Source organism: Coregonus lavaretus, assembly GCF_964263955.1.
Source record: "Coregonus lavaretus genome assembly, contig: HAP1_SCAFFOLD_2134, whole genome shotgun sequence".
In the NCBI taxonomy this organism is placed as follows: Eukaryota; Metazoa; Chordata; class Actinopteri; order Salmoniformes; family Salmonidae; genus Coregonus; species Coregonus lavaretus.
Window position 1 is genome coordinate 62501 of NW_028156168.1, and position 22747 is coordinate 85247.

General features: G+C 49.7%; 1 protein-coding gene across 1 annotated transcript in view; it reads left to right on the plus strand.

Moving 5' to 3' along the window:
• Positions 1–19638, plus strand: part of LOC311126719 (putative JmjC domain-containing histone demethylation protein 2C) — a gene marked incomplete at its 3' end in the record, with an annotated part of 52269 nt that extends 32631 nt beyond the window's left edge. The window contains exon 2 of the mRNA XM_084200710.1: positions 19417–19638. Within this exon, the coding sequence (XP_084056836.1) occupies positions 19417–19638 (222 nt within the window). The remainder of the gene's footprint in view (positions 1–19416) is intronic.
• Between the last annotated feature and the right edge of the window lie 3109 nt (positions 19639–22747).

A 22747-nucleotide genomic window follows, 5' to 3' on the forward strand; every position in this document is an offset into this window, starting at 1 on the left:
GAGAGTGGAGAGAGAGAGAGAGTGGGGAGAGAGATAGTGGGGAGAGAGAGAGAGTGGGGAGAGAGAGAGAGAGTGTGGAGAGAGAGAGAGTGTGGAGAGAGAGAGAGAGTGGGGAGAGAGAGAGAGTGGGGAGAGAGAGAGAGAGTGTGGAGAGAGAGAGAGAGTGTGGAGAGAGAGAGAGAGTGGGGAGAGAGAGAGAGTGGGGAGAGAGAGAGAGAGTGTGGAGAGAGAGAGAGAGTGTGGAGAGAGAGAGAGAGTGTGGAGAGAGAGAGAGTGTGGAGAGAGAGAGAGTGTGTGGAGAGAGAGAGTGTGTGGAGAGAGAGAGAGTGGGGAGAGAGAGAGTGGAGAGAGAGAGAGAGTGTGGAGAGAGAGAGAGTGTGTGGAGAGAGAGAGTGTGTGGAGAGAGAGAGTGTGTGGAGAGAGAGAGTGTGTGGAGAGAGAGAGTGTGTGGAGAGAGAGTGTGTGGAGAGTTGGATCTGCAAGATTCTCTCCTTTCCCTCCTTTGCTTTCTCTTTTATTTGCTCTCTAAAGGGCCACAGGGATTTCTATGGAGCTCTGTTTGCCTCGTGTTCCAAAAATTCAGCCGCACAAAAGTACGTAGAACTGAGAGCTACGCAAACGACCCTCTGTCAGACCCGTTGTGTAGGCTGGGGCCTGTATATACTGAACAGCAACACGACCCTCTGTCAGATCCGTTGTGTAGGCTGGGGCCTGTATATACTGAACAGCAACAAACGACCCTCTGTCAGACCCGTTGTGTAGGCTGGAGCCTGTATATACTGAACAGCAACAAACGACCCTCCGTCAGATCCGTTGTGTAGGCTGGAGCCTGTACAGTCAGGGAAAAAAGTATTTGATCCCCTGCTGATTCTGTACGTTTGCCCACTGACAAAGACATGATCAGTCTATAATTTTAATGGTAGGTTTATTTGAGCAGTGAGATACAGAATAACAACAACAAAATCCAGAAAAACGCATGTCAAAAATGTTATAAATTGATTTGAATTTTAATTAGGGAAATAAGTATTTGACCCCTCTGCAAAACATGACTTGTACTTGTTGGCAAAACCCTTGTTGGCAATCACAGAGGTCAGACTTTTCTTGTAGTTGGCCACCAGGATTACATACATCTCAGGAGGGATTTTGTTCCACTCCTCTTTGCAGATCTTCACCAAGTCATTAAGGTTTCGAGGCTGACGTTTGGCAACTCGAACCTTCAGCTCCCTCCACAGATTTTCTATGGGATTAAGGTCTGGAGACTGGCTAGGCCACTCCAGGACCTTAATGTGCTTCTTCTTGAGCTACTCCTTTGTTGCCTTGGCCGTGTGTTTTGGGTCATTGTCATGCTGGAATACCCATCCACGACCCATTTTCAATGCCCTGGCTGAGGGAAGGAGGTTCTCACCCAAGATTTGACGGTACATGGCCCCGTCCATCGTCCCTTTGATGCGGTGAAGTTGTCCTGTCCCCTTAGCAGAAAAACCCCTCCCAAAGCATAATGTTTCCACCTCCATGTTTGACAGTGGGGATGGTGTTCTTGGGGTCATAGGCAGCATTCCTCCTCCTCCAAACACGGCGAGTTGAGTTGACGCCAAAGAGCTCAATTTTGGTCTCATCTGACCACAACACTTTCACCCAGTTCTCCTCTGAATCATTCAGATGTTCATTGGCAAACTTCAGACGGGCCTGTATATGTGCTTTCTTGAGCAGGGGGACCTTGCGGGCGCTGCAGGATTTCAGTCCTTCACGGCGTAGTGTGTTACCAATTGTTTTCTTGGTGACTATGGTCCCAGCTGCCTTGAGATCCTCCCGTTTAGTTCTGGACTGATTCCTCACCGTTTTCATGATCATTGCAACTCCACGAGGTGAGATCTTGCATGGAGCCCCAGGCCGAGGGAGATTGACAGTTATTTTGTGTTTCTTCCATTTGCGAATAATCGCACCAACTGTTGTCACCTTCTCACCAAGCTGCTTGGCGATGGTCTTGTAGCCCATTCCAGCCTTGTGTAGGTCTACAATCTTGTTCCTGACATCCTTGGAGAGCTCTTTGGTCTTGGCCATGGTGGAGAGTTTGGAATCTGATTGATTGATTGCTTCTGTGGACAGGTGTCTTTTATACAGGTAACTAGCTGAGATTAGGAGCACTCCCTTTAAGAGTGTGCTCCTAATCTCAGCTCGTTACCTATATAAAAGACACCTGGGAGCCAGAAATCTTTCTGATTGAGAGGGGGTCAAATACTTATTTCCCTCATTAAAATGCAAATCAATTTATAACATTTTTGACATGTGTTTTTCTGGATTATTTTGTTGTTATTCTGTTTCTCACTGTTCAAATAAACCTACCATTAAAATTATAGACTGATAATGTCTTTGTCAGTGGGCAAACGTACAAAATCAGCAGGGGATCAAATACTTTTTTCCCTCACTGTATATACTGAACAACAACACGACCCTCTGTCAGACCCGTTGTGTAGGCTGGGGCCTGTATATACTGAACAGCAACAAACGACCCTCCGTCAGATCCGTTGTGTAGGCTGGGGCCTGTATATACTGAACAGCAACAAACGACCCTCCGTCAGATCCGTTGTGTAGGCTGGGGCCTGTATATACTGAACAACGATAGAAAGGATTTGACTGAGTTACAGTTCATAGAAGGAAATCAGTCAATTGAAATACATTCATTAGGCCCACCCACTTGGCAGCCAGGCCCACCCACTGGGGAGCCAGGCCCAGCCAATCAGAATGAGTTTTTCCCCCCACAAAAGGGCTTTATTACAGACAGAAATACTCCTCAGCTGTTTAATCAGCTTCTTGATATGCCACACCTGTCAGGTGGATGGATTATCTTGGCAAAGGAGAAATCCTCACTAACAGGGATGTAAACAAATTTGTGCACAACATTTAAGAGAAATCAGCTTTTTGTGCCTATGGGACATTTCTGGGAATTTTTTTTCTTCCCAACTCATGAAACATGGGACCAACACATTACATGTTGCGTTTTATATTTTTGTTCAGTGTAGCTAGTCTACATGTTGGCTACTAGAGTCCTTCCCTGTTCCATTTATCTCTATGGAAATGAATAGTACGGCAGTGTGAGTAAAGGAAGAAGCTGAGCAGTGTCATTAGGTGTGTCTGAAATAACATCCTCCTATTCCAGGGCTCTACTGCGCCACCATTTTACTCACATATACCGCTAAATATTTTGCTGTGCGCCTAGAAAAAGTAAGGATTCTAGTTTTAATAACTCATATTTGTCATTGTGCTCCTATATTCCTTTGTGTGCTCCTATATTCCTTTGTGTGCTCCTATATTCCTTTGTGTGCTCCTATATTCCTTTGTGGGCGCCTACATTTTCCAACTGATGCCCACACGTGTTCCTTGTAAAAAATAAAGTCAGCATAGAGCTCTGGATTCCCTGTATAGTGTACTAGAAGGTTCCATTTCAGAAGCAGTCATAGTGAAATGAATGATGGTGTGGATATTAACATTTTGTATGAATCCCAGATAATCAGCCTCATTCCCAGTCAGCTAGCTCATCTTGGCGTTCATCCTGATTGATCTCTTCATGTTAAAGACCACATCCTCTGCACTGAGCAGATCTATTAACCACATCCTCTTCAACTCTCTCTATAGACCAGCAATATGCTCCTCCACAAGACAGCTAGTTCAATATGCTCCACGAGACAGCTAGTTCAATATGCTCCTCCACAAGACAGCTAGTTCAATATGCTCCTCCACAAGACAGCTAGTTCAATATGCTCCACGAGACAGCTAGTTCAATATGCTCCTCCACAAGACAGCTAGTTCAATATGCTCCACGAGACAGCTAGTTCAATATGCTCCTCCACAAGACAGCTAGTTCAATATGCTCCTCCACAAGACAGCTAGTTCAATATGCTCCTCCACAAGACAGCTAGTTCAATATGCTCCTCCACAAGACAGCTAGTTCAATATGCTCCTCCACAAGACAGCTAGTTCAATATGCTCCACGAGACAGCTAGTTCAATATGCTCCACAAGACAGCTAGTTCAATATGCTCCTCCACAAGACAGCTAGTTCAATATGCTCCACGAGACAGCTAGTTCAACATGCTCCTCCACAAGACAGCTAGTTCAATATGCTCCACAAGACAGCTAGTTCAATATGCTCCTCCACAAGACAGCTAGTTCAATATGCTCCACGAGACAGCTAGTTCAATATGCTCCTCCACAAGACAGCTAGTTCAATATGCTCCTCCACAAGACAGCTAGTTCAATATGCTCCTCCACAAGACAGCTAGTTCAATATGCTCCTCCACAAGACAGCTAGTTCAATATGCTCCTCCACAAGACAGCTAGTTCAATATGCTCCACGAGACAGCTAGTTCAATATTCTCCTCCACAAGACAGCTAGTTCAATATGCTCCTCCACAAGACAGCTAGTTCAATATGCTCCTCCACAAGACAGCTAGTTTAATATGCTCCACGAGACAGCTAGTTCAATATGCTCCTCCACAAGACAGCTAGTTCAACATGCTCCTCCACAAGACAGCTAGTTCAATATGCTCCTCCACAAGACAGCTAGTTCAATATGCTCCTCCACAAGACAGCTAGTTCAATATGCTCCTCCACAAGACAGCTAGTTCAATATGCTCCTCCACAAGACAGCTAGTTCAATATGCTCCTCCACAAGACAGCTAGTTCAATATGCTCCTCCACAAGACAGCTAGTTCAATATGCTCCACGAGACAGCTAGTTCAATATGCTCCTCCACAAGACAGCTAGTTCAATATGCTCCACGAGACAGCTAGTTCAATATGCTCCTCCACAAGACAGCTAGTTCAATATGCTCCTCCACGAGACAGCTAGTTCAACATGCTACTCAGTGCAGACTGAGTAGCCAGGTGTTAACCAGGGCTGTGTCCCAGCTGTTCCGGTGCAGACTGAGTAGCCAGGTGTTAACCAGGGCTGTGTCCCAGCTGTTCCGGTGCAGACTGAGTAGCCAGGTGTTAACCAGGGCTGTGTCCCAGCTGTTCCGGTGCAGACTGAGTAGCCAGGTGTTAACCAGGGCTGTGTCCCAGCTGTTCCGGTGCAGACTGAGTAGCCAGGTGTTAACCAGGGCTGTGTCCCAGCTGTTCCGGTGCAGACTGAGTAGCCAGGTGTTAACCAGGGCTGTGTCCCAGCTGTTCCGGTGCAGACTGAGTAGCCAGGTGTTAACCAGGGCTGTGTCCCAGCTGTTCCGGTGCAGACTGAGTAGCCAGGTGTTAACCAGGGCTGTGTCCCAGCTGTTCCGGTGCAGACTGAGTAGCCAGGTGTTAACCAGGGCTGTGTCCCAGCTGTTCCGGTGCAGACTGAGTAGCCAGGTGTTAACCAGGGCTGTGTCCCAGATGGCTCCCTATTCCATATATAGTGCATTACTTTAGACCAGGGCCCATAGGGAATGTGTGTGAGAGAGAGAGACATGTCTGTAACGCGGTCTATCCAGTCAGTCCACTGCTGCCAGAGTTGTAATCATTCTGAGAGACTGTCTGTCATGTCACTTATTTCTTCAGCATGTTGAACCAGCGCTATCAATCTGAAGCCCATATCGCAGCAAAGAATCCATAAGTATTGGAGTAGCAGGGATAAACTGAAGCTCTGTTTGTCTACCAAATACCACAAGGATTTCAAAGCTACTAGTTTGTTTAAAAAATAATAATGACATTTTGTTGATCTTTGAAAGTCTCTTTTTCGAATCCTTAATTGGAGAGAGGCTAGTTTTGAGAGCGAGAGATGGGTGTGTTCTGTTAACCTGATGAATATTGTCACTCTGTCAGGGTCCTCTATGGAGGGTCATCCTGCCCCTGTCTATCCATAGATTGGGCTGGTGGTTGTTAGTGAGCACACTGAAAGGGCAGGGTGAAATCCACAGTCACGGAGTCAACAGCCAGTCTTGTCTTCAGTGGACAGGCGCTGCTGCTGTCGCTTCACCCAGTCATCTGGCCCCGTCTGTATACTGCTGCAGGTCACTCACACTCACCCAGTCATCTGGCCCCGTCTGTCTACTGCTGCAGGTCACTCACACTCACCCAGTCATCTGGCCCCGTCTGTCTACTGCTGCAGGTCACTCACACTCACCCAGTCATCTGGCCCCGTCTGTCTACTGCTGCAGGTCACTCACACTCACCCAGTCATCTGGCCCCGTCTGTCTACTGCTGCAGGTCACTCACACTCACCCAGTCATCTGGCTCCGTCTGTCTACTGCTGCAGGTCACTCACACTCACCCAGTCATCTGGCCCCGTCTGTCTACTGCTGCAGGTCACTCACACTCACCCAGTCATCTGGCCCCGTCTGTCTACTGCTGCAGGTCACTCACACTCACTCTGTCAGCTGTTGGCGTCCGTGCTGGGTCGGGGGTGGGTGGCGTCTCTCAGCCAGCTAGCTCAGAGAGGAAAGATGACAGTCTATAAAGTAAATAGTTCAACCGGGTTAATGGTTCTTCTTTACTTTGAATCATAATGATCAGTCTTTAGGAACACAGCTACTTCGGTGCTGCATGCATGGTGTTACTTGTGAGTGTTTTTAAAAGCCTGTGGTGTGTGTGTACTATGTGGAGGGCATGGGGAGGGAAGGAGGATAGTCCTGTGGTCTTGGTGTTTCCTGTGCTCTGACTGGGAACAGGGAGTGCAGCTAGCCTGTGGTCTTGGTGTTTCCTGTGCTCTGACTGGGAACAGGGAGTGCTGCTAGCCTGTGGTCTTGGTGTTTCCTGTGCTCTGACTGGGAACAGGGAGTGCAGCTAGCCTGTGGTCTTGGTGTTTCCTGTGCTCTGACTGTTCCTGTGGTCTTGGTGTTTCCTGTGCTCTGACTGGGAACAGGGAGTGCTGCTAGCCTGTGGTCTTGGTGTTTCCTGTGCTCTGACTGGGAACAGGGAGTGCTGCTAGCCTGTGGTCTTGGTGTTTCCTGTGCTCTGACTGGGAGTGCAGCTAGCCTGTGGTCTTGGTGTTTCCTGTGCTCTGACTGTTCCTGTGGTCTTGGTGTTTCCTGTGCTCTGACTGGGAACAGGGAGTGCTGCTAGCCTGTGGTCTTGGTGTTTCCTGTGCTCTGACTGGGAACAGGGAGTGCAGCTAGCCTGTGGTCTTGGTGTTTCCTGTGCTCTGACTGGGAGTACAGCTAGCCTGTGGTCTTGGTGTTTCCTGTGCTCTGACTGTTCCTGTGGTCTTGGTGTTTCCTGTGCTCTGACTGGGAACAGGGAGTGCTGCTAGCCTGTGGTCTTGGTGTTTCCTGTGCTCTGACTGTTCCTGTGGTCTTGGTGTTTCCTGTGCTCTGACTGTTCCTGTGGTCTTGGTGTTTCCTGTGCTCTGACTGTTCCTGTGGTCTTGGTGTTTCCTGTGCTCTGACTGGGAACAGGGAGTACAGCTAGCCTGTGGTCTTGGTGTTTCCTGTGCTCTGACTGGGAACAGGGAGTGCTGCTAGCCTGTGGTCTTGGTGTTTCCTGTGCTCTGACTGGGAACAGGGAGTGCTGCTAGCCTGTGGTCTTGGTGTTTCCTGTGCTCTGACTGGGAACAGGGAGTACAGCTAGCCTGTGGTCTTGGTGTTTCCTGTGCTCTGACTGGGAACAGGGAGTGCAGCTAGCCTGTGGTCTTGGTGTTTCCTGTGCTCTGACTGGGAGTGCAGCTAGCCTGTGGTCTTGGTGTTTCCTGTGCTCTGACTGGGAACAGGGAGTGCAGCTAGCCTGTGGTCTTGGTGTTTCCTGTGCTCTGACTGGGAACAGGGAGTGCTGCTAGCCTGTGGTCTTGGTGTTTCCTGTGCTCTGACTGGGAGTACAGCTAGCCTGTGGTCTTGGTGTTTCCTGTACTCTGACTGGGAACAGGGAGTGCTGCTAGCCTGTGGTCTTGGTGTTTCCTGTGCTCTGACTGGGAGTACAGCTAGCCTGTGGTCTTGGTGTTTCCTGTGCTCTGACTGGGAACAGGGAGTGCTGCTAGCCTGTGGTCTTGGTGTTTCCTGTGCTCTGACTGGGAACAGGGAGTGCAGCTAGCCTGTGGTCTTGGTGTTTCCTGTGCTCTGACTGGGAACAGGGAGTGCTGCTAGCCTGTGGTCTTGGTGTTTCCTGTGCTCTGACTGGGAACAGGGAGTGCTGCTAGCCTCGCTGGGATAAAGGAACCCTTTTAGTGGTGCAGCCTGGATGCCTGCAGTTCACTCAAACTCAATAAATCAGATTAGTTCTGTGTCTTGAATGGCAACCTAATCCCTATATAGTGCACTACTTTTAACCAGGCCCCTCATTCTCTCCCTAATAGGCCCTGGTCAAAAGTAGTGCACTAAAATAGGGAGTAGGGTACCATTTGGGAAATAGGTTAGATTTGGGCATGAGGACAGGGCTTACAGCAGGGCTTACGGCAGGGCCATAGTAACGGCTATTATTCATGTTCACAACCAACACAACGTTGTCTGAAGAGCTGTGTTCTGGGGGCCATAGTAACGGCTATTATTCATGTTCACAACCAACACAACGTTGTCTGAAGAGCTGTGTTCTGGGGGCCATAGTAACGGCTATTATTCATGTTCACAACCAACACAACGTTGTCTGAAGAGCTGTGTTCTGGGGGCCGTAGTAACGGCTATTATTCATGTTCACAACCAACACAACGTTGTCTGAAGAGCTGTGTTCTGGGGGCCGTAGTAACGGCTATTATTCATGTTCACAACCAACACAACGTTGTCTGAAGAGCTGTGTTCTGGGGGCCATAGTAACGGCTATTATTCATGTTCACAACCAACACAACGTTGTCTGTGGCTAATACAGTCTGCTTTAATCAGCTGTGGCTAATACGGTCTGCTTTAATCAGCTGTGGGGTCAGCTCTCATCTCTCTACGGTGTCACATTGATGGCTTTATTAAGGGGCTTCTCTATTTGGAAATCCCCCTAGTCTCTCGCTCCCTCTGTCTCGCTCGTGCTTTCTTTCTCTCGCTCTCTCTCCCTCGCTCGTGCTTTCTTTCTCTCGCTCTCTCTCCCTCCTTGTCTCTGTCTGTATGTCTCTCTGTCTGTCTGTCTCTCTGTCTGTCTGTGAGTGGATCTCATGAATGTTGGGCCCTGGCCGGCTTTTTCCCTCTTCTCACTCTCCCTCCATTCTTCTCTCGCTCTGTCTTTCCCTCCATTTCTCTCTCTCCCCCTTCACCGTCTCTCACAGGTGCACGTGAGTTGAATTAGAGTGGGGGGCTTGTGTGTGTGTGTGTGTGTGTGAGATCATTAATACCAGGGGTTAGAGAGCCCTGTATGGAGCTGCTGCTATCTGGATCATTAATACCAGGGGTTAGAGAGCCCTGTATGGAGCTGCTGCTATCTGGATCATTAATACCAGGGGTTAGAGAGCCCTGTATGGAGCTGCTGCTATCTGGATCATTAACACCAGGGGTTAGAGAGCCCTGTATGGAGCTGCTGCTATCTGGATCATTAATACCAGGGGTTAGAGAGCCCTGTATGGAGCTGCTGCTATCTGGATCATTAATACCAGGGGTTAGAGAGCCCTGTATGGAGCTGCTGCTATCTGGATCATTAATACCAGGGGTTAGAGAGCCCTGTATGGAGCTGCTGCTATCTGGATCATTAATACCAGGGGCTAGAGAGCCCTGTATGGAGCTGCTGCTATCTGGATCATTAATACCAGGGGTTAGAGAGCCCTGTATGGAGCTGCTGCTATCTGGATCATTAATACCAGGGGTTAGAGAGCCCTGTATGGAGCTGCTGCTATCTGGATCATTAATACCAGGGGTTAGAGAGCCCTGTATGGAGCTGCTGCTATCTGGATCATTAATACCAGGGGTTAGAGAGCCCTGTATGGAGCTGCTGCTATCTGGATCATTAATACCAGGGGTTAGAGAGCCCTGTATGGAGCTGCTGCTATCTGGATCATTAATACCAGGGGCTAGAGAGCCCTGTATGGAGCTGCTGCTATCTGGATCATTAATACCAGGGGCTAGAGAGCCCTGTATGGAGCTGCTGCTATCTGGATCATTAATACCAGGGGTTAGAGAGCCCTGTATGGAGCTGCTGCTATCTGGATCATTAATACCAGGGGTTAGAGAGCCCTGTATGGAGCTGCTGCTATCTGGATCATTAATACCAGGGGTTAGAGAGCCCTGTATGGAGCTGCTGCTATCTGGATCATTAATACCAGGGGTTAGAGAGCCCTGTATGGAGCTGCTGCTATCTGGATCATTAATACCAGGGGCTAGAGAGCCCTGTATGGAGCTGCTGCTATCTGGATCATTAATACCAGGGGTTAGAGAGCCCTGTATGGAGCTGCTGCTATCTGGATCATTAATACCAGGGGTTAGAGAGCCCTGTATGGAGCTGCTGCTATCTGGATCATTAATACCAGGGGTTAGAGAGCCCTGTATGGAGCTGCTGCTATCTGGATCATTAATACCAGGGGTTAGAGAGCCCTGTATGGAGCTGCTGCTATCTGGATCATTAATACCAGGGGTTAGAGAGCCCTGTATGGAGCTGCTGCTATCTGGATCATTAATACCAGGGGCTAGAGAGCCCTGTATGGAGCTGCTGCTATCTGGATCATTAATACCAGGGGTTAGAGAGCCCTGTATGGAGCTGCTGCTATCTGGATCATTAATACCAGGGGTTAGAGAGCCCTGTATGGAGCTGCTGCTATCTGGATCATTAATACCAGGGGTTAGAGAGCCCTGTATGGAGCTGCTGCTATCTGGATCATTAATACCAGGGGATAGAGAGCCCTGTATGGAGCTGCTGCTATCTGGATCATTAATAACAGGGGTTAGAGAGCCCTGTATGGAGCTGCTGCTATCTGGATCATTAATACCAGGGGTTAGAGAGCCCTGTATGGAGCTGCTGCTATCTGGATCATTAATACCAGGGGTTAGAGAGCCCTGTATGGAGCTGCTGCTATCTGGATCATTAATACCAGGGGTTAGAGAGCCCTGTATGGAGCTGCTGCTATCTGGATCATTAATACCAGGGGTTAGAGAGCTGCTGCTATCTGGATCATTAATACCAGGGGTTAGAGAGCCCTGTATGGAGCTGCTGCTATCTGGATCATTAATACCAGGGGCTAGAGAGCCCTGTATGGAGCTGCTGCTATCTGGATCATTAACACCAGGGGTTACAGAGCCCTGTATGGAGCTGCTGCTATCTGGATCATTAACACCAGGGGTTAGAGAGCCCTGTATGGAGCTGCTGCTATCTGGATCATTAATACCAGGGGTTAGAGAGCCCTGTATGGAGCTGCTGCTATCTGGATCATTAATACCAGGGGTTAGAGAGCCCTGTATGGAGCTGCTGCTATCTGGATCATTAACACCAGGGGTTAGAGAGCCCTGTATGGAGCTGCTGCTATCTGGATCATTAATACCAGGGGTTAGAGAGCCCTGTATGGAGCTGCTGCTATCTGGATCATTAATACCAGGGGTTAGAGAGCCCTGTATGGAGCTGCTGCTATCTGGATCATTAATACCAGGGGTTAGAGAGCCCTGTATGGAGCTGCTGCTATCTGGATCATTAATACCAGGGGTTAGAGAGCCCTGTATGGAGCTGCTGCTATCTGGATCATTAATACCAGGGGTTAGAGAGCCCTGTATGGAGCTGCTGCTATCTGGATCATTAATACCAGGGGTTAGAGAGCCCTGTATGGAGCTGCTGCTATCTGGATCATTAATACCAGGGGTTAGAGAGCCCTGTATGGAGCTGCTGCTATCTGGATCATTAATACCAGGGGTTAGAGAGCCCTGTATGGAGCTGCTGCTATCTGGATCATTAATACCAGGGGTTAGAGAGCCCTGTATGGAGCTTCTGCTATCTGGATCATTAATACCAGGGGTTAGAGAGCCCTGTATGGAGCTGCTGCTATCTGGATCATTAATACCAGGGGTTAGAGAGCCCTGTATGGAGCTGCTGCTATCTGGATCATTAATACCAGGGGTTAGAGAGCCCTGTATGGAGCTGCTGCTATCTGGATCATTAATACCAGGGGTTAGAGAGCCCTGTATGGAGCTGCTGCTATCTGGATCATTAATACCAGGGGTTAGAGAGCCCTGTATGGAGCTGCTGCTATCTGGATCATTAATACCAGGGGTTAGAGAGCCCTGTATGGAGCTGCTGCTATCTGGATCATTAATACCAGGGGTTAGAGAGCCCTGTATGGAGCTGCTGCTATCTGGATCATTAATACCAGGGGTTAGAGAGCCCTGTATGGAGCTGCTGCTATCTGGATCATTAATACCAGGGGTTAGAGAGCCCTGTATGGAGCTGCTGCTATCTGGATCATTAATACCAGGGGTTAGAGAGCCCTGTATGGAGCTGCTGCTATCTGGATCATTAATACCAGGGGTTAGAGAGCCCTGTATGGAGCTGCTGCTATCTGGATCATTAATACCAGGGGTTAGAGAGCCCTGTATGGAGCTGCTGCTATCTGGATCATTAATACCAGGGGTTAGAGAGCCCTGTATGGAGCTGCTGCTATCTGGATCATTAATACCAGGGGTTAGAGAGCCCTGTATGGAGCTTCTGCTATCTGGATCATTAATACCAGGGGTTAGAGAGCCCTGTATGGAGCTGCTGCTATCTGGATCATTAATACCAGGGGTTAGAGAGCCCTGTATGGAGCTGCTGCTATCTGGATCATTAACACCAGGGGTTAGAGAGCCCTGTATGGAGCTGCTGCTATCTGGATCATTAACACCAGGGGTTAGAGAGCCCTGTATGGAGCTGCTGCTATCTGGATCATTAATACCAGGGGTTAGAGAGCCCTGTATGGAGCTGCTGCTATCTGGATCATTAACACCAGGGGTTAGAGAGCCCTGTATGGAGCTGCTGCTATCTGGATCATTAATACCAGGGGTTAGAGAGCCCTGTATGGAGCTGCTGCTATCTGGATCATTAATACCAGGGGTTAGAGAGCCCTGTATGGAGCTGCTGCTATCTGGATCATTAATACCAGGGGTTAGAGAGCCCTGTATGGAGCTGCTGCTATCTGGATCATTAATACCAGGGGTTAGAGAGCCCTGTATGGAGCTGCTGCTATCTGGATCATTAATACCAGGGGTTAGAGAGCCCTGTATGGAGCTTCTGCTATCTGGATCATTAATACCAGGGGTTAGAGAGCCCTGTATGGAGCTGCTGCTATCTGGATCATTAATACCAGGGGTTAGAGAGCCCTGTATGGAGCTGCTGCTATCTGGATCATTAATACCAGGGGCTAGAGAGCCCTGTATGGAGCTAAAGTAAAATTAAAGAGCAGAAGTAAAATAAAATAACAGTAGGGAGGCTATATACAGGGGGTACCGGTACAGAGTCAATGTGCGGGGGCACCGGTTAGTCAAGGTAATTGAGGTAATATGTACATGTGGGTAGAGTTAAAGTGACTATGCATAGATAATTAACAGAGTAGCAGCAGCGTAAAAGATGGGGTGGGGGGGCAGTGCAAATAGTCCGGGTAGCCATGATTAGCTGTTCAGGAGTCTTATGGCTTGGGGGTAGAAGCTGTTGAGAAGTCTTTTGGACCTAGACTTGGCGCTCCGGTACCGCTTGCAGTGCAGTAGCAGAGAGAACAGTCTATGACTAGGGTGGCTGGAGTCAATGGTAATTTTTAGGGCCTTCCTCTGACACAGCCTGGTATAGAGGTCCTGGATAGCAGGAAGCTTGGCCCCAGTGTATACATATTCCCCCTGACTTGCTCTCTGCTGCCTCTGTATGTGTGTCTCTCTGCTTTGGGCTCTCTACCTCTGTGTCGTTCTTTCTCCCTGCCTCTGCCTCCCTGTCTCCGCCTCTGCCTCCCTGTCTCCGCCTCTGCCTCCCTGTCTCCGCCTCTGCCTCCCTGTCTCCGCCTCTGTCTCCCTGTCTCCGCCTCTGTCTCTCTGTCTCCACCTCTGTCTCACTGTCTCCGCCTCTGCCTCCCTGTCTCAGCCTCTGCCTCCCTGTCTCCGCCTCTGTCTCTCTGTCTCCGCCTCTGTCTCTCTGTCTCCGCCTCTGCCTCCCTGTCTCCGCCTCTGTCTCTCTGTCTCCGCCTCTGTCTCACTGTCTCCGCCTCTGCCTTCCTGTCTCCGCCTCTGCCTCCCTGTCTCCGCCTCTGCCTCCCTGTCTCCGCCTCTGTCTCTCTGTCTCCGCCTCTGTCTCTCTGTCTCCGCCTCTGTCTCTCTGTCTCCGCCTCTGTCTCACTGTCTCCGCCTCTGCCTCCCTGCCTCCGCCTCTGTCTCACTGCCTCCGCCCCTGCTTCTGTCTCCCTGTCTCCGCCTCTGCCTCTGTCTCCCTGTCTCCGCCTCTGTCTCCCTGTCTCTGCCTCTGTCTCCCTGTCTCTGCCTCTGTCTCCCTGTCTCTGCCTCTGTCTCCCTGTCTCTGCCTCTGTCTCCCTGTCTCTGCCTCTGTCTCCCTGTCTCTGCCTCTGTCTCCCTGTCTCTGCCTCTGTCTCCCTGTCTCTGCCTCTGTCTCCCTGTCTCTGCCTCTGTCTCCCTGTCTCTGCCTCTGTCTCCCTGTCTCTGCCTCTGTCTCCCTGTCTCTGCCTCTGTCTCCCTGTCTCTGCCTCTGTCTCCCTGTCTCCGCCTCCCTGTCTCTGCCTCTGTCTCCCTGTCTCCGCCTCCCTGTCTCAGCCTCTGCCTCCCTGTCTCAGCCTCTGCCTCCCTGTCTCCCCCTCTGTCTCTCTGCCTCTGTGCCTCTGTCTCTCTGCCTCTGTCTCTCTGCCTCTGTTTCTCTGCCTCTACTTTTGCCTCTGTCTATGCCTCAGTCTCTGTGTCTCTGTCCTGTATACTGTAAATTTTTTATGAACTGAATTTTTCGTGCCTCATGAGAAAGCAGAGGGAAACAGTATATCTACTGGTAAAAAAAATATTTTGAGCAAGGGGAAGGGACGCTGGTCGAGGAGAGGAGAGGGGGAAGAGGAGAGGAGAGGGGGGAGAGGAGAGGAGATGGGGGAGAGGAGAGGAGGAGAGAGGAGAGGAGGGGAGAGAGTGAGAATAAACACCCTCTGATCCCTCCAGTGATGGAAGAGGGAGGGGCCTGAGCTGTACTGGCAGGGTGTGGGGAGGGAGGGAGGGAGGGAGGGAGGGACCTGAGCTGTACTGGCAGGGTGTGGGTAGGGAGGGAGGGAGGGAGGGACCTGAGCTGTACTGGCAGGGTGTGGGGAGGGAGGGAGGGAGGGAGGGAGGGAGGGACCTGAGCTGTACTGGCAGGGTGTGGGTAGGGAGGGAGGGAGGGACCTGAGCTGTACTGGCAGGGTGTGGGTAGGGAGGGAGGGAGGGGCCTGAGCTGTACTGGCAGGGTGTGGGGAGGGAGGGATGGAGGGGCCTGAGCTGTACTGGCAGGGTGTGGGGAGGGAGGGATGGAGGGGCCTGAGCTGTACTGGCAGGGTGTGGGGAGGGAGGGATGGAGGGACCTGAGCTGTACTGGCAGGGTGTGGGGAGGGAGGGAGGGAGGGAGGGGCCTGAGCTGTACTGGCAGGGTGTGGGGAGGGAGGGAGGGACCTGAGCTGTACTGGCAGGGTGTGGGGAGGGAGGGAGGGACCTGAGCTGTACTGGCAGGGTGTGGGGAGGGAGGGAGGGAGGGACCTGAGCTGTACTGGCAGGGTGTGGGTAGGGAGGGAGGGAGGGACCTGAGCTGTACTGGCAGGGTGTGGGTAGGGATGGAGGGAGGGAGGGAGGGACCTGAGCTGTACTGGCAGGGTGTGGGGAGGGAGGGAGGGACCTGAGCTGTACTGGCAGGGTGTGGGTAGGGATGGAGGGAGGGAGGGACCTGAGCTGTACTGGCATGGTGTGGGTAGGGAGGGAGGGAGGGACCTGAGCTGTACTGGCAGGGTGTGGGGAGGGAGGGAGGGAGGGAGGGACCTGAGCTGTACTGGCAGGGTGTGGGGAGGGAGGGAGGGAGGGACCTGAGCTGTACTGGCAGGGTGTGGGTAGGGAGGGACCTGAGCTGTACTGGCAGGGTGTGGGGAGGGAGGGAGGGAGGGACCTGAGCTGTACTGGCATGGTGTGGGGAGGGAGGGAGGGACCTGAGCTGTACTGACAGGGTGTGGGGAGGGAGGGATGGATGGAGGGACCTGAGCTGTACTGGCAGGGTGTGGGGAGGGAGGGAGGGAGGGACCTGAGCTGTACTGGCAGGGTGTGTGGAGGGAGGGAGGGATCTGAGCTGTACTGGCAGGGTATGGGTAGGGAGGGACCTGAGCTGTACTGGCAGGGTGTGGGGAGGGACCTGAGCTGTACTGGCATGGTGTGGGGAGGGAGGGAGGGGCCTGAGCTGTACTGACAGGGTGTGGGGAGGGAGGGAGGGGCCTGAGCTGTACTGGCAGGGTGTGGGTAGGGAGAGAGGGAGGGACCTGAGCTGTACTGGCAGGGTGTGGGTAGGGAGGGAGGGAGGGAGGGACCTGAGCTGTACTGGCAGGGTGTGGGTAGGGAGGGAGGGAGGGAGCGAGCGAGGTGGGAGAGAGGGAGAGAGGGATGGGGAAGGTGGAGAGAACTGCTGGGGCTAGAGTCATGTGCTGCTGCAGGAATGAGAGCTCTGCTGACTGCTGGAAAACACCAAATAAACACAATAATGCAGAGCAGAATTAGTCTGATATCCGCTAATTATCAACATCCAGAAAAGAGCCCTTCAATTCTACAACCACCTAAAAGGAAGCGATTTCCAAACCTTCCATAACAAAGCCATCACCTACAGAGAGATAAACCTAGAGAAGAGTCCCCTAAACAAGCTGGTCCTGGGGCTCTGTTCACAAACACAAACAGACCCCACAGAGCCCCAGGACAGCAACACAATTAGACCCAACCAAATCACGAGAAAACAAAAAGATAATTACTTGACACATAAAAACAGAGCAAACTGGAATGCTATTTGGCCCTAAACAGAGAGTACACAGTGGCAGAATATCTGACCACTGTGACTGACCCAAAATTAAGGAAAGCTTTGACTATGTACAGACTGTGCATAGACCTGGCTCTCAAGAGAAGACAGGCTATGTGCACACTGCCCACAAAATGAGATGGAAACTGAGCTGCATTTCATAACCTCCTGCCAAATGTATGACCATATTAGAGACGCATATTTCCCTCAGATTACACAGACCCACAAAGATTTTGAAAACAAATCCAATTTTGATAAACTCCCTTATCTACTGGGTGAAAAACCACAGTGTGCCATCACAGCAGCAAGATTTGTGACCTGTTGCCACAAGAAAAGGGCAACCAGTGAAGAACAAACACCATTGTAAATACAACCCATGTTTATGTTGATTTATTTTCCCTATTTGCACATCGTTACAACACTGTATATAGACATAATGACATATTAAATGTCTCTATACCTTTGAAACTTTTGTGAGTAATGTTTACTGTTCATTTTTGATAGTTTATTTGACTTTTGTTTATCTAATTCACTTGCTTTGGCAATGTAAACATATGTTTCCCATGCCAATAAAGCCCATTGAGGGAGGGCGAGAGCACGAGAGGGTGGGAGGGGGATGGTGTTGACGCTACAGCTGACTCTCAATGCTCCTGTCAGGCTGGCCCTCTGTCAGCGCGGTGTTGCTGTGAGCAACCAGGTCGACTCGCGCTGGTCGGGCTGGCCCTCTGTCAGCGCCGTGTTGCTGTGAGCAACCAGGTCGGTGGACTGACTTACTGCTGGTTATTTATAATCTCATCTGATTACAAAGTACCTGGCTTGACTGCGTCAAACCCAGAGAAGCTAGAAATAGAGGTCGCTGAAGCCAGGGCCTTTTAACTAGTGGCTCAATACGAGCCGTGGACAGCATGCCTCGGGGTAGCATGGCCTGTTGCCATTATGCTGGTCGGGGTCACAGAAGGTCAAACACATTGATCATAGCAGTTATTTAAAGTTGGACATTTAGGCCTGTTTTTTGTTTTGATGTTAACTTGTACCAAACAGTACTTCATTTAACAGTGATTGTGTTGCATGCCTGTCTGTCCCAGAGGGTTAGAACAGTGATTGTTGCCTGTCTGTCCCAGAGGGTTAGAACAGTGATTGTGTTGCATGCCTGTCTGTCCCAGAGGGTTAGAACAGTGATTGTGTTGCATGCCTGTCTGTCCCAGAGGGTTAGAACAGTGATTGTGTTGCATGCCTGTCTGTCCCAGAGGGTTAGAACAGTGATTGTTGCCTGTCTGTATCAGAGGGTTAGAACAGTGATTGTATTGCATGCCTGTCTGTCCCAGAGGGTTAGAACAGTGATTGTTGCCTGTCTGTCTCAGAGGGTTAGAACAGTGATTGTTGCCTGTCTGTCTCAGAGGGTTAGAACAGTGATTGTTGCCTGTCTGTCCCAGAGGGTTAGAACAGTGATTGTTGCCTGTCTGTCCCAGAGGGTTAGAACAGTGATTGTTGCCTGTCTGTCTCAGAGGGTTAGAACAGTGATTGTTGCCTGTCTGTCCCAGAGGGTTAGAACAGTGATTGTTGCCTGTCTGTCCCAGAGGGTTAGAACAGTGATTGTTGCCTGTCTGTCCCAGAGGGTTAGAACAGTTCAATTGCAGAGATGTAAACAGTCTTATCTGATGGTCAGAGTCGCAAAGTGAAAATAACTTTTGATCTGTACTGTTTACCATCACATTAATCATTCCAGTTAGCTCTGGCACAGGGGATCATATTTAGCTGGTCCAGTTGGGCAGAATTGATGTCATCCTTAACTTGCCTAACTGTTTGTAAATTGTTGCCTTGCTGTGTCTTTCCGTCTTTGGCCGTTTAAATGAGATCTTAAAGGGGTGATACTTGGGGATTTTTATCTACTTCCCCAGAGTCGGATGAATTCATGGATACCATTTTTATGTCTCTGCATCCAGTATGAAGGAAGTTAGAGGTAGTTTCACGAGCCAACGCTAACTAGCGTTAGCGCAATGACTGGAAGTGTATGGTACTACTATCATGCTAGCAGTTACTATAGACTTTCAGTCATTTCGCTAACACTAGTTAGCAACTTCCTTCAAACTGCACGCAGACATATAAATGGTATCCACCAGTTCATCAGACTCTGGGGAAGTAGATAAAGGGCTTCATTGCCATAATCCTGAAGTGTCCCTTTAAGTAATATCTACTTAGTTGTATTGAAAGCTAGAGATGACATTTATAGACTTGATTTTATCCTCTTTTCAGTAGACAAATGTCAACACTATCTCAAACTGTCAATCTACCCCCTCTCTCCTCTCTATGTATACCCATGAACTCACCCCCTCTCTCCTCTCTATGTATACCCATGAACTCACCCCCTCTCTCCTCTCTATGTATACCCATGAACTCACCCCCTCTCTCCTCTCTATGTATACCCATGAACTCACCCCCTCTCTCCTCTCTATGTATACCCATGAACTCACCCCCTCTCTCCTCTCTATGTATACCCATGAACTCACCCCCTCTCTCCTCTCTATGTATACCCATGAACTCACCCCCTCTCTCCTCTCTATGTATACCCATGAACTCACCCTCTCTCTCCTCTCTCGTCCCAGGTGTACGTGGAGTTTGATGATCTGGAGTGGGAGAAGCGTGAGTGGGTGAAAGTGTATGAGGACTTCCAGGTGTTCCTGCTGGAGCAGCAGCTGGTTTGGGCCAAGAGGAGAGAGAGCTCCCTGATAGAGCAGCAGCTGGCGTGGGCCAAGAGGAGAGAGAGCTCCCTGCTGGGGGAGAACCACCAGGGGACTAAAGACAAGCACATCCAGTGGCCCGCTCTGGTGAGTTCTGATCCATCTATCTTCCATAGTGCTGTATCTCCCTGGTGAGTTCTGATCCACCTATCTTCCATAGTGCTGTATCTCTCTGGTGAGTTCTGATCCACCTATCTTCCATAGTGCTGTATCTCCCTGGTGAGTTCTGATCCATCTATCTTCCATAGTGCTGTATCTCCCTGGTGAGTTCTGATCCACCTATCTTCCATAGTGCTGTATCTCCCTGGTGAGTTCTGATCCACCTATCTTCCATAGTGCTGTATCTCCCTGGTGAGTTCTGATCCATCTATCTTCCATAGTGCTGTATCTCCCTGGTGAGTTCTGATCCACCTATCTTCCATAGTGCTGTATCTCCCTGGTGAGTTCTGATCCACCTATCTTCCATAGTGCTGTATCTCCCTGGTGAGTTCTGATCCACCTATCTTCCATAGTGCTGTATCTCCCTGGTGAGTTCTGATCCACCTATCTTCCATAGTGCTGTATCTCCCTGGTGAGTTCTGATCCACCTATCTTCCATAGTGCTGTATCTCCCTGGTGAGTTCTGATCCACCTATCTTCCATAGTGCTGTATCTCCCTGGTGAGTTCTGATCCACCTATCTTCCATAGTGCTGTATCTCCCTGGTGAGTTCTGATCCACCTATCTTCCATAGTGCTGTATCTCTCTGGTGAGTTCTGATCCATCTATCTTCCATAGTGCTGTATCTCCCTGGTGAGTTCTGATCCATCTATCTTCCATAGTGCTGTATCTCTCTGGTGAGTTCTGATCCACCTATCTTCCATAGTGCTGTATCTCCCTGGTGAGTTCTGATCCATCTATCTTCCATAGTGCTGTATCTCCCTGGTGAGTTCTGATCCATCTATCTTCCATAGTGCTGTATCTCCCTGGTGAGTTCTGATCCATCTATCTTCCATAGTGCTGTATCTCCCTGGTGAGTTCTGATCCATCTATCTTCCATAGTGCTGTATCTCCCTGGTGAGTTCTGATCCATCTATCTTCCATAGTGCTGTATCTCCCTGGTGAGTTCTGATCCATCTATCTTCCATAGTGCTGTATCTCCCTGGTGAGTTCTGATCCACCTATCTTCCATAGTGCTGTATCTCCCTGGTGAGTTCTGATCCACCTATCTTCCATAGTGCTGTATCTCCCTGGTGAGTTCTGATCCATCTATCTTCCATAGTGCTGTATCTCCCTGGTGAGTTCTGATCCACCTATCTTCCATAGTGCTGTATCTCCCTGGTGAGTTCTGATCCATCTATCTTCCATAGTGCTGTATCTCCCTGGTGAGTTCTGATCCACCTATCTTCCATAGTGCTGTATCTCCCTGGTGAGTTCTGATCCATCTATCTTCCATAGTGCTGTATCTCCCTGGTGAGTTCTGATCCATCTATCTTCCATAGTGCTGTATCTCCCTGGTGAGTTCTGATCCACCTATCTTCCATAGTGCTGTATCTCTCTGGTGAGTTCTGATCCATCTATCTTCCATAGTGCTGTATCTCCCTGGTGAGTTCTGATCCACCTATCTTCCATAGTGCTGTATCTCCCTGGTGAGTTCTGATCCACCTATCTTCCATAGTGCTGTATCTCCCTGGTGAGTTCTGATCCATCTATCTTCCATAGTGCTGTATCTCCCTGGTGAGTTCTGATCCACCTATCTTCCATAGTGCTGTATCTCCCTGGTGAGTTCTGATCCATCTATCTTCCATAGTGCTGTATCTCCCTGGTGAGTTCTGATCCACCTATCTTCCATAGTGCTGTATCTCCCTGGTGAGTTCTGATCCATCTATCTTCCATAGTGCTGTATCTCCCTGGTGAGTTCTGATCCATCTATCTTCCATAGTGCTGTATCTCCCTGGTGAGTTCTGATCCATCTATCTTCCATAGTGCTGTATCTCCCTGGTGAGTTCTGATCCATCTATCTTCCATAGTGCTGTATCTCTCTGGTGAGTTCTGATCCACCTATCTTCCATAGTGCTGTATCTCCCTGGTGAGTTCTGATCCATCTATCTTCCATAGTGCTGTATCTCCCTGGTGAGTTCTGATCCACCTATCTTCCATAGTGCTGTATCTCTCTGGTGAGTTCTGATCCACCTATCTTCCATAGTGCTGTATCTCCCTGGTGAGTTCTGATCCACCTATCTTCCATAGTGCTGTATCTCTCTGGTGAGTTCTGATCCACCTATCTTCCATAGTGCTGTATCTCCCTGGTGAGTTCTGATCCACCTATCTTCCATAGTGCTGTATCTCCCTGGTGAGTTCTGATCCACCTATCTTCCATAGTGCTGTATCTCCCTGGTGAGTTCTGATCCATCTATCTTCCATAGTGCTGTATCTCCCTGGTGAGTTCTGATCCATCTATCTTCCATAGTGCTGTATCTCCCTGGTGAGTTCTGATCCACCTATCTTCCATAGTGCTGTATCTCTCTGGTGAGTTCTGATCCACCTATCTTCCATAGTGCTGTATCTCCCTGGTGAGTTCTGATCCACCTATCTTCCATAGTGCTGTATCTCTCTGGTGAGTTCTGATCCACCTATCTTCCATAGTGCTGTATCTCCCTGGTGAGTTCTGATCCATCTATCTTCCATAGTGCTGTATCTCCCTGGTGAGTTCTGATCCATCTATCTTCCATAGTGCTGTATCTCCCTGGTGAGTTCTGATCCATCTATCTTCCATAGTGCTGTATCTCCCTGGTGAGTTCTGATCCATCTATCTTCCATAGTGCTGTATCTCTCTGGTGAGTTCTGATCCATCTATCTTCCATAGTGCTGTATCTCTCTGGTGAGTTCTGATCCATCTATCTTCCATAGTGCTGTATCTCCCTGGTGAGTTCTGATCCATCTATCTTCCATAGTGCTGTATCTCCCTGGTGAGTTCTGATCCATCTATCTTCCATAGTGCTGTATCTCCCTGGTGAGTTCTGATCCATCTATCTTCCATAGTGCTGTATCTCCCTGGTGAGTTCTGATCCACCTATCTTCCATAGTGCTGTATCTCCCTGGTGAGTTCTGATCCATCTATCTTCCATAGTGCTGTATCTCCCTGGTGAGTTCTGATCCACCTATCTTCCATAGTGCTGTATCTCCCTGGTGAGTTCTGATCCACCTATCTTCCATAG